Raw genomic sequence first — 12659 nt, forward strand, 5'->3', positions numbered from 1 at the left:
GATTGTTGCCCAAGTTGTAATTATTCCAGTATTTCTTGCTTAGGTAGAAAAATTACTCAGGAAAGACAGTATGACTCTGCAGAGTCTGCAGTAGACCTGGCCTCTCAGTGACAAAATGTTCACTTTTACTCAGCCATGAATTTTCTGGATAAATCTACCATGAATATTTTTATGCTTTGGTTGAATTTTAGTTACTACAGCTGAAGGACTGGGGTGATCTATAATAAAGGACCTTGATCAGAAATACTCGGGAAAAAAAAGTTAGTTGGGTTACATGGGTGATTGTTTTCTTTAACTTAGTCACTTTAACATTCAGTGTTAAACGTTGTGGAGAAAAAAATTACTGTTAAATTTGCCTTCAGAATCTGTTTTTTTCTGGGCCCACTGAGAATCAGATAAACTTCACTTTAGGTTGTTTGTGACTAAAGAGTTGGCTGGCCTTTATATTTTTAGTCATCATGTGACAAACTAAGTCTACGCTGAAGAGTAATTTAGGTTAGGCAAGGAAAGTTCTTTCCATCGTATTTCTTCTTGGGAAAAAAAATTTTTTTTGTCTCATACTAATCACTTTAGGATATAAATTTGTGGAAATGAAACATCTGTAGATGTATATATTAACTTTTGCCTTCTATTTTCTTAGAAATGTTTTTAAAAGAATAAACCGTTTTAAAAGTTGGAACTATATACTCAAAATATTTGGGGGTGTTTAGAAAATCAGTCATTCAGTATCATCAATATCTAGCATGGTTTAAGGACCACTTCATGCCCTGATTAAATGAGAATCTGCATTGGGCCCATAACCCCTGTAGATTATGAAATCTGAGATAAAATCTTTGCAATTATCTACGCAAATAGACTGAATTCATTTCAATATAGAGTTTTAGATTCTTTAAATACAGTGTAACCTTAGAATCATAATGGGTTAAACTTAATTACTGTAGCATGAGGAAACAGATGGGAGGTGTTTAAGGAACCAATATGAGAAAACTTAAGCTTATATAGCACCTTAGTAAAAAAGTATTGTATAGGTATTGCTCTTAAATGAAGCTGGATTTGAGTCTCTTGCCCTGCACCCGCCTTTCTACATCAGCAAACAAACACCTAAGGTCCAACAAGCACAGTTACACTACATCTGGGACCTGTGAACATGAGGAATTATTCCCAACCGGCTTGCACTGTGACCTGGCTTGAAGCTCTTTGAATGAAGAATGTTGAGACTAAGAATGAAAATAGTGGTTGGACCTATTAAAGCATAGATCCACAACAAAACTACTCACGGTAGGAAGTCAGAACTGACCACCCCAGGGTGTTGGCAGCATTATGTACATGCTTCTTGCTCTCCATGAAAATAGAATGATAACTAGTTAAACTCCTTTTCTTTTTCATCAAAATACTTATCAGCTTTTGCTCATCTTTAATAAAATGGGGTTTTAGTTAACTAACCTCAGTCCATATGCACAGAGGTAGATTATAGATCAGCCTTTCATAATTTACCTGGCAGTGGTGCACTCTTTTCAAAGCATTCTTTTTAAAACCTACTGTTGTATGTGTTAATTTTCCTTTACTTTTAATAGGTTAAAAAAAAAATCCATTTTGTAATGATGCATGACTCATTCAGTGTTCATTGTCTTCCCACTAATATTTTTTTTTTTGCCTTGAGCCAGCAAGAAAATCTTACATGAGAGGAGGGAGAAACAGACAGTGAGTTGAGGAATACAGTACTTAAATACTGTTGCTTGATTTTCATTGGTTATCTCCTTTCTTAACGGTGACCAGTCTAATCCAGACTTCCTTGTCAAATCCCTCCCCTCCCCCATCCTCTGCCAGGGGCTTCACAGGGTGTCAGTTGCTAGAAACTGACTGCAGGCAGTATGTAGGCATCTTTCATTTAGAATGGACATTAATATATTGACTAGAAAAAAAAGCTTTTAGAAATGTGTCATTTGTCAAAATTGCATGGCTTTTTAAAAAGGATAGAGAAATGCTGAATGTTTTGTATGTTAGCATCGACTCTATTTCTGTTCAGACTCTTAAGTTTTCAGAAGCTTAAATATAGAGCCCTTTAAAAAAAAAAAAAGGAAGAAAGAAGAATTTTTCTGGTTAGTCGACCTCTTTTTAAGAAGTGCTTCATCATCCTCCTCCACCTCTCCGTGATGTTTCTCTGCAGCTCTCTGTAGGGTAGGGTTCTGTGCTGGCTGGCAGAATGCTCATTTGTTAGCTGAATAGAGTTCATCGACAGACATAGATCAATATAGGTTTTCTTTATTTCCTGTGAATTCCAAAATGCCATCCAAAGAGTCTTGGTCGGGTAGGAAAACTAATAGAGCTACAGTTCACAAATCAAAACAAGAGGGCCGTCAGCAAGATTTATTGATAGCAGCCTTGGGAATGAAACTGGGTTCTCAAAAGTCGTCTGTGACAATCTGGCAACCTCTGAAACTCTTTGCTTATTCGCAGTTGACATCACTTGTTAGAAGAGCAACTCTGAAAGAAAACGAGCAAATTCCAAAATATGAAAAGGTTCACAATTTCAAGGTAAGAATATTTATTTTTAACCTTTTGTTATAAGAAAGGAAATGCACATTTCTTGAAATATACAATATTAAAGTGTGTCTTTTTAAAACTAGGACGACTGGACTAAAATGTTCTTGCTATTCAGGGAATGAAGATGTTTTAAGCAAGATTTTTTTTAAGGAATAGCTTAATAAAGGTGATAGAATCCAACCCCATTTTCTCTGATGCTGATTTAGTATTCTGTTTGATCAGTGTATACTGAGTGGTAAAAGTCTTGACTGATATTTAAAAGATCTCATCTAATAATGATTTGGGTGTTATATTTATTTGTGATGCAAATATGTCTAACTACCTTCGTGGGATATTTTGTGAGAGGATTAGATCTTATCTCCTTCCGTTTCTGGTAAAAAGCTTTGGCTATAAGAGGCATGTGCTGTTGCCTCTGGATTGAGCAGATGGTGTGCATTTCCCATAGTTTCTGTCTTTTCTCCTCTGCTAATGAATTGACCATGATGAAAGGAGGATGGCTACCATGGGACCGTTATGCTGCTGACACTAGCAGCTTCTCTTCACTTTTTGAGTATTTTCTTTCACTCTGTGTGTGTGTGTGTGTGTGTGTGTGTGTAGTTCTTAATTATTGTGTTACTGTGTTTTACCAACTATATTTTTCATCAAGATGTGTGTGTGTGTGTGTTGATTCAAGCTGTGTGTAGATCTTTCCTGTATTTAGTAGCATGATATAAGACCTTGAAGTTCAGTCCTTTGCAACCTGATTCAGAGAACATACAATGTGAGGTTGTGCGTAAGGAGATCCAGTTACACTTCATGGGTAGATGCACTAGCATTTCTATAGTAACTTCCCAATAGTTATACAACTTTATGATGAAGTTCCTGAGACATGAATATTGTTAATGTAGACAAAATGGCATTAGTTTTGATGTTAGCGGGTATCTGTTTTCAAAAGATGATAAAGCTGGAAACCCTGATCTTCCTTGTATTTATTAATTTATTCAACATTTATTCAGCAGATAGAATGCACCAGGCTCTGTAGTAAGACATTTCATTCCAAATTTGCAATTTATCCTGATTTTTAACACTAGCATTAATTTTACTCAGATGCTAAATACCCAGCCCCCAATATGCTCTGCTTTTTCCATAGTGAAAAAGATTTTTATGAACTTCCGATTATTTGAGGATAAAGGATACATTCCAAAATGTATGGGCTGTGTAAAGATTGCTAATATTTCAAGGTAAACCAAATAGAGTTTTCTTTTCCCTCTCTAAACATATTATTAAAGACTTGATCTTTCAACCAGTATCTTTGATGTAAAATGAAATTGAGACCATTCAGTGTGTGCATCCAGTCTCAACCACCTCTTCCATTTATGGACCTAAACAGTCCATGCGGTACTAGTCCTCAGTGTCTTCTTGCATGATATACAACCTGGTCTAACAGGATTTTTATCAGGAAAATGGCCCCAAATACATCCTTTTGCAAATATCAAGTTATGTGCATGTTCGGACTCAAAAATAGCCATTTAGGTTCCTAAGCAGGAAACTGCAAACTTTTTAGAAATGGCTGAGATTTTAAAATATATCCCTCTGGTATGTTAAGCAGGAACAGATTGACCTATTAGGGATGCCATTTTAGTGCTAAGTTCATTGTACATGCTTTCTGTCAATATTGATAAAAAGCAAAGGGTAGAGCTGTTCAAGGATTTGCATAAACAAACACATTCTCTAATTTTTTTTGGTTGTGTCTTCCAGTAATTTCTCAATTTTAATTTAACACATGGCTTTCATGAGCAAATTTTGTATAACCAGAAAGTACTGACTATGGGACCAATTGTGACTCATAGCTTGGTACCCACGCTGTTTTAAAGATACTTTTTTTTTTTTTTTAAAGAGGCGTGTGAAACAGTAGAAGCCTGCTTCCTTCTCTGGAGCTAAGATATTAAAACGAGCTTGGGCTCACTGTTTAAAAAAAAGTAAAATATTTATGCTCAGGAAGAGCTCATGTTGGACAGTGAATTGCATTACATTTTTTTTAGAGTTGCTGATAAGGTCAAAAGTCTTTGACTCTCAAAACGATTTGACTCTTTCCATTGAAATTACTCTTTGTTTCTTAAAAACTGTTTCTGTGGGGTGGCATTATAAAAAAGAGAAGGAGGGGTCATACTTGACTTCCGGGCACATCCCTGAAAGAATTCAGACTCTGTGGCAGGAGCAGTGCTTTCCCACACAAATGCTCACTTAGAAGGTCACTGCCTGTGATATGTAAGTATGTCCAGTTCAGAGATTTATTGTAGGAAAAATCTGGAGCATTTACAAAATGATAATTGTTCACGTGGCCTTGCCATTGACTATTTTCTATGTTGGTGAAAGTGTACTCTGCCTAACCACCAACCCACTCACCAAACTCATTTCAATGTGGTTTTCTTTTTTGCCTCTTGAGCTGCCTTGTTATATAACGTTGCTCTGTGGTGTCGAACAGCTGTCAAGTCTCATTTCAGAAGGTGAAACCATGAGTGTCATATACCTTTGGTGAAAGCATTCACCAAGGTGAAATCCAAAAAAAATCAACTGGGCCTAACTCCAGACTCCAGGCAGGTGTTTGTTTTTTGTTGTTTTTGTTTGTTTTTAATAGAAGGAGAAAAAAAACCCAGGAAGTCTTCCCATTTTGCTGTGTTATATAACACAGTCTTTTTTTCCCCCCTCTTGTTACTTACAAGGATTTGATAAAGCATCTATCACAAGAAAGATAGTTGTTTCTCTCAGGGAGGTCATCATTTTAAAAATAAATGTACCACATCCTTTAAAAATGATTACCCTGTAAGTTGTCAATGTAACTTAGAGTAAAAGTAATTTTAACTGTCTCCTGGATCAACCTCTCATTTTAAGAACTGCCCCATCCTAACACAACAGAGAGAGTGAGCACACAAGTGCTAATTTCTTAAACCAACTTAAAAACTAAACCAACTTAAAAACTAAGCAAAATAAGACAACCTCTGCCATTAAAAGTCAGACACAGGCACCCCACCAACAGTGATTGCATCCTACATCTGAGGCTCTCCAGATAGGATGATAACTAAGAACCAGCCCTTGCCCTGAGGAACTTGCTTGCTATTTGTATGACCTTGGGCAGACTGCTTCATCTCTCTGAACCTCTGGTTCTGCATCAGAAAAACTGAATTCCTGGTATGTGTAGATACTTGGTACCCACTGTTCTTGTTATTACAAATTATTGTAATTGATAACAATTATTATCTTGTTATTACAAATTACCCCTAAGTGGATTTCTGAATCCATGTCAAGACTGTTTCTTGCCCAGTAGCAGAGAGCATGATGCAGTTGAGAACCCTGGCGTGATTGTGGTGCTAAAGAAAGCTCTTGCTTCTTTCTTAGCTCCCAGGCACAGTTAGATGTTATGTAAGAGCAGTGCATTTTCACGCACCACAGAATACAGTGAAATCCTCTGTATTTCTTTTACTCCCTTCAAATTATTCAGTGTTCCATTTGGTATGTTTAATTCAAACAGCTCTATAAAACAAAATCAAGATTACATATAATATAATAATAATAGAAACCTGGCCACTTAGGCAAATTAAATAAGTAAAAGACATGAATTATAGACACTTTATTTTTTTAATTTTTATTTTATATTGGAGTATAGTTGATTAACAACAATGTTGTATTAGTTTCAGGTGTACAGCAAAGTGATTCAGTTATATTGCATACGTATATTTTACATGTATCTATTCTTTTTCAAATTCTTTTCCCGTTTAAGTTATTACAGAGTATTCAGCAGAGTTCCCTGTGCTATACAGTCGGTCCTTGTTGGTTATCTGTTTTAAATACAGCAGTGTACATGTCAATCCCAAACTGCCAATCTGTCCCTCCCCAACACCCCACACCCGTAAACATAAGTTCGTTCTCTAAGTCTGTGAGTCTGTTTCTGTCTTGTAAATAAGTTCATCTGATCCTTTTTTTTAGATTCCACATATAAATATCATATGATATTTGTCTTTTTCTGTCTGACTTACTTCACTTAGTATGATAATCTCCAGGTCCATCCATGCTGCTACAAATGGCATTATTTCATTCTTTTTAATGGCTGAGTAATATTCCATTGTATATATGTACCACATCTTCTTTATCCATTCATTTGTTGATGGACATTTAGGTTGCTTCCATGTCTTGGCTATTGTAAACAGTGCTGCAATGAGCATTGGGGTGCATGTATCCTGTCAAACCACGTTTTTCTCCAGATATATGCCCAGGAGTGGGATTGTAGGATTATATGGTAGTTCTGTTTTTAGTTTTTTAAGGAACCTCCATACTGGCCTCCATAGTGGCTATACCAATGTAAATTGCCACCAACAGTGTAGGAGGGTTCCCTTTTCTCCACACCCTCTCCAGCACTTATTGTTGGTAGACTTTTTGATGATGGCCATTCTGAATGGTGTGAGGTGATATCTCATTGTAGTTTTGATTTGCATTTCTCTAATAATTAGTGATGTTGAGCATCTCTTCATGTGTCTCTTGGCCATCTGTATGTCTTCACTGGAGAAAGGTCTATTTAGGTCTTCTCATTTTTTTGATTGGGTTGTTTGTTTTTTTGATATTGAGCCATATGAGCTGTTTTTAAATTTTGGAGATTAATCCCTTGTCAGTCACATCATTTGCAAATATTTTCTCCCATTCTGTAGGTTCTCTTTTTGTTTTGTTTATGGTTTCCTTTACTGTGCAAAAGCTTTTGAGTTTAATTAGGTCCCATTTGTTTATTTTTGTTTTTATTTCCATTACTCTATAAGACAGATCAAAAAAGATATTGCTGCGATTTATGTCAGAAACTGTTCTGCCTGTATTTTCCTCTAAGCGTTTTATAGTATCTGGTCTTAAATTTATGTCTTTAATCCATTTTGAGTTTATTTTTGTGTATGTGTATGGTGTTGAAGAATGTTCTAATTTCATTTTCTTACATGTAGCTGTCCAGTTTTCCCAGCACCATTTATTGAAGAGACTGTCTTTTCTCCATTGTATAATATTGCCTCCTTTGTTGAAGATTAATTAACCATAGGTGCATGGGTTTATGTCTGGGCTTTCTGTCCTGTTCCATTGAGCTATATTTCTATTTTTGTGCCAGTACCATACTCTTTTGATGACTGTAGCTTTGTAGTATAGTCTGAAGTCAGGGAGCCTGATTCCTCCAGCTCTGTTTTTCTTTCTCAAGATTGCTTTGGCTATTCGGGGTCTTTTGTGTTTCCATACAAATTAAAAACTTTTTTGTTCTAGTTCTGTAAAAAATGCCATTGGTAATTTGATAGGGATTGCACTGAATCTGTAGATTGCCTTGGGTAATATACTTATTTGGATCATGTTGATTCTTCCATTCCAAGAACATGGTATATCTTTCCATCTGTTTGCGTCATCTTCAGTTTCTTTCATCAACATCTTACAGTTTTTGGAGTTACAGATCTTTTGCCTCTCTAGGTAGATTTATACCTTGATATTCTTTTTGATGCGATGGTAAATGGGATTGTTTATTTCTCTTTTTGATCTTTCGTTGTTAGTGTATAGAAGTGCAACAGATTTCTGTGTATTTATTTTGTATCCTGCAACTTTAGTGAATTCATTGATGAGCCTAAGTAGCTTTCTAGTAGCATCTTTAGGATTTTCTATGTATAGTATCATGTCGTCTGCAAACAGTGACAGTTTTACTTCTTTTACAATTTGGATTCCCTTTCTTTTTCTTCTCTGATTGCTGTGGCTAGGACTTCCAAAACTATGTTGAATAAAAGTTGTGAGAGTGGACATCCTTGTTTTGTTCCTGATCTTAGAGGAAATGCTTTCAGTTTTTCACCATTGAGAATGATGTTAGCTGTAGGTTTGTCATATATGGCCTTTATTATGTTGAGGTATGTTCCCTCTCTGCCCATTTTCTGGAGAGTTTTTATCACAAATGTGTGTTGAATTTTGTCAAAAGCTATTTCTGCATCTATTGAGGTGATCATACGGTTTTTATTCTGCAGTTTGTTGATGTGGTGTATCACACTGATTGATTTGCAGATATTGAAAATCCTTGCATCCCTGGGATAAATCCCACTTGATCATGGTGTATGATCCTTCTAATGTGTTGTTGGTTTCAGTTTGCTAGTATTTTGTTGAGGATTTTTATGTCTATCCTCATCAGCTAGTGGCCTGTAATTTTCTTTTTTTGTGGTATCTTTGTCTGGTTTTGGTATCAGGGTGATGGTGGCCTCATATCATAGAATGAGTTTGTGACTATTCCTTCCTCTGCAATTTTTTGGGAAGAGTTTGAGAAGGATAGGTGTTAACTGTTCTCTAAATGTTTGATAGAATTCACCTGTGAAGCCATCTGGTCCTGAACTTTTGTTTGTTGGGAGTTTTTAAATCACGGTTTCAATTTCAGTACTTGCAATTAGTCTGTTCATATTTTCTATTTCTTCCTGGCTCAGTCTTGGGAGATTGTACCTTTCTGAGAATTTGTTCATTTCTTCCAGGTTGTCCATTTTATTGGCATATAGTTGCTCGAAGTAGTCTCTTATGACTCTTTTTATTTCTGTGGTGTCTGTTGTAACTCCTCCTTTTGCATTTCTAATTGTATTGATTTGATCCCTATCCCTTTTTTTCTTGATGAGTCTGGCTAAAGGTTTATCAATTTTATCTTTTCAAAGAACCAAAGGAGTTTCATTGATCTTTTCTGTTGTTTTTTTCATTTCTATTTCGTTTATTTATGATTTCCTTTCTTCTGCTAACTTCAGGTTTTGTTTGTTCTTCTTTGTCTGGTTGCTTTAGGTATAAGGTTAGATTGTTTATTTCAGATTCTTCTTGTTTCCCGAGGTGAGTTTGTATTGCTATAAACTTCCCTCTTAGAACTGCTTTTGCTGTGTCCCATAGGTTTTGTATTGTCCTGCTTTCATTTTCATTTGTCTCTAGGTATTTTTTGATTTCTTCAGTGATCCATTGGTTGTTTAGTAGCACATTGTTTAGCTTGCACGTTTGTGTTTTTTACATTTTTTTTTTCTTGTAGTTGATTTCTAATCTCATAGTGCTGTGATCGGAACAGATGCTTGATATGATTTCAATTTTCTTAAATTTACCAAGGCTCACTTTGTGGCCCAGTATGTAATCAGTCCTGGAGAATGTTCCATGTGCACTTGAGAAGAATGTGTATTCTGCTGCTTTTGGATAGAATGCATTATAAATATCAAGTCCATCTGGTCTAATGTGTCATTTAAGGCCTGTGTTTCCTTATTGATTTTCTGTCTGGATGATCTGTCCATTGATGAAAGTGGGGTGTTGAAGTCCACCACTATTATTGTGTTACTGTTGATTTCTCCTTTTATGGTTTTTAGTATTTACCTTATATATTGAGGTGCTCCTATGTTGGTGCATATATATTTACAATTGTTATATCTTCTTGGATTGGTCCCTTGATCTTTATGTAGCGTCCTTCTTTGTCTCTTGTAACATTCTTTATTTTAAAGTCGATTTTGTCTGATATGAGAATTGCTACTCCAGCTTTCTTTTGATTTCCATTTGCATGGAATAGCTTTCTCCATCCCCTTACTTTCAGTCTGTATGTGTCCCTAGATCTGAAATGGTTCTCTTATAGACAGCATATATACGGGTCTTGTTTCTGTATCCATTCAGCCAATCTATGTCTTTTGGTTGGAGCATTTAATAGATTTACGTTTAAGGTAATTATTGATATGTGTCTTCCTCGTGCCATTTTCTTAATCGTTTTGGATTTGTTTTGTTTTTCTTCCCTTCCTCTTTTGTTCTCTTCTCTTGTGATTTGATGACTAACTTTAGTGTTGTGTTTGTATTACTTTTTCTTTTTTGTGTATCAATTGTAGATTTTTGGTTTGTGGTTACCATGAGGTTTTGATACAGCAGTCTGTATAAAAACAAGATTGTTTTAAGTTGTTGGTCTTTTAATTTCAAATCCATTTCCAGTATACTGCATTTGTTCTCTCCTCTTCTCTCAGTTGGTCATTTTGATGTCCTATCTGTGTACAGATGATTTTCTACCTTTACTGTATGTTTGCCTTTACTGGTGAACTTTTCCATTTTAATTTTTTGTTTCTAGTTGTGGCCTTTTCTTTTCTGCCTAGAGAAGTAAGTTCCTTTAGTGTTTCTTGCAAAGCTGGTCTGGTTGTGCTGAATTCTGTTAGCTTTGGCTTGTCTGTAAAGATTTCTCTGTCGAATCTGAATGAGAGCCTTGCTTGCTAGATTATTCTTGGTTGTAGATTCTTCTCTTTCATCACTTTAAATATATTGTGCCACTCCCTTCTGGCTTGCAGAGTTTCTACTGAAAAATCAGCTGATAACCTTATGGGAGTTCCCTTGTACATGATTTGTTGTTTTTCCCTTGTTGCTTTTAATATTTTTTTGTTGTCTTTAATTTTTGTCAGTTTGATTACTATGTGTATCGGTGTGTTCCTCCTTGGGTTTATTCTGCCTGGGACTCTCTGCGCTTTCTGGACTTGGGTGACTGTTTCCTTTCCCATGATAGGGAAGTTTTCAGCTATTATCTCTTCAAAATTTTTCTCAGGTCATCTCTCTCTCTCTTCTTCTGGGACCCCTATAATGCAAATGTTGGTGCATTTAATGTTGTCCCAGAGGTCTCTTAGACTGTCCTCATTTCTTTTCATTCTTTTTTCTGTTCAGTGGCAGTGATTTCCACCATTCTGTCTTCCAGCTCACTTATCTGTTCTTCTCCCTCAGTTATTCTGCTATTGATTTCTTCTAGTATATTTTTCATTTTAGTTACTGTATTGTTCATCTCTGTTCTTTAGTTCTTCTGGGTCTTTGTTAAACTTTTCTTATATCTTCTCAATCTGTGCCTCCGTTCTTTTTGTGAGACCTTGTATCATCTTTACTATCATTACTAGGAATTCTTTTTCAGGTAGATTGCCTATCTCCACTTCATTTAGTTGGTGTTCTGGGGTTTTATCTTGTCCCTTCATCTGGGACATATACCCTTACCATCTTATTTTGTCTAACTTTCCGTGATTGTGGTTTCCGTTCCACAGGCTGCAGTGTTGTAGTTCTTCTTGCTCTGCTGTCTGCCCCCTGGTGGATGAGGCTAAAAGGCTTGTGCAGGCTTCCTGGTGAGAGGGGTGGTACCTGCCCACTAGTGGGTGGAGCTGGGTCTTGTCCCTTTGGTGAGCAGGGCTGGGTCAGGGGGTGTGTTTATCAGGCAGCTGTTTACTCAGGAAGACTTTAAGCAGCCTGTCTGCTTATGGGTGGGGCTATGTTCCTGCCCTGTTTGTTGGTTGTTTGGCCTGAGGCATCCCAGCACTGGAGCTTACAGGCTGTTGGGTGGGGGCCAGGTCTTGGTGAGAAAATGGCAGCCTCCAAGAAGGCTCACACCAATGAGTACTCCCCAGAACTGCCACCACCAGTGTCCTTGTCCCTGCAGTGAATCACAGCCTCCGCAGGAGACCCTCCAATACTAGCAGGTAAGTCTAGCCCAGTCTCTTATGAGGTTACCGCTTTTTCTTCTGGGTCCTGGTGTGCACGAGACCCTGTGTATACCCTCCAAGAGTGGAGTTTCTGTTTACCCCAGTCCTGTGGGATCACACACTGCTGGCTTTCAGTGCCAGATTCTCTGGGGTCTCCTCCTCCCATTGCCAGACCCCCAGGCTGGGGAGCCTGATACAGGCCTCAGAACTTTCGCTCCTGTGGGAGAACTTCTGTGGTCTAATTATTTTCCAGTTTGTGGTTCGTCCACCCGGCATGTATGAGATTTGTTTGTATCACGGTGTGCCTCTCCTACCTTCTCCTTGTGGCTTCTTCTTTGTCTTTTTTTTTGATAGGTTCCAGCATTTTTTGGTCGGTGGTTATTCAGCAGTTAGTTGTGATTTTGGTGTTTCCATAAGGGGTGAGCTCACGTCCTTCTACTCTACCGTCTTGTCTCCTCTTTTTTTTTTTCTTTTCCTTCATGCTGAGTCTAGTGTCACTTGCTCATTGGGGGTGGCATGCAGAGGCTTTGCATGCTTCACTTCAGACCAGAGTTCTCGGGCAAAAAGGCTGCTGAAGAATTATAGATACTTTAAAATATGAGTTTAGTTCTTTTCTAAGGTAGTCTTGATGTGGTGACTGGTTGAATTTAG

At 37.1% G+C, this 12659-nt stretch overlaps 1 protein-coding gene across 3 annotated transcripts in view; it reads left to right on the forward strand.

Moving 5' to 3' along the window:
* The window catches only part of CHN1 (chimerin 1), a 173529-nt gene that overhangs the window by 119663 nt on the left and 41207 nt on the right, over window positions 1-12659 (forward strand). For all 3 annotated transcript variants that reach the window (XM_060016554.1, XM_060016555.1, XM_060016557.1), the window contains one exon: window positions 2458-2535. In XM_060016554.1, the coding sequence (XP_059872537.1) occupies window positions 2458-2535 (78 nt within the window). The remainder of the gene's footprint in view (window positions 1-2457; window positions 2536-12659) is intronic.

The sequence above is a fragment of the Delphinus delphis genome, chromosome 7 (assembly GCF_949987515.2).
Source record: "Delphinus delphis chromosome 7, mDelDel1.2, whole genome shotgun sequence".
In the NCBI taxonomy this organism is placed as follows: Eukaryota; Metazoa; Chordata; class Mammalia; order Artiodactyla; family Delphinidae; genus Delphinus; species Delphinus delphis.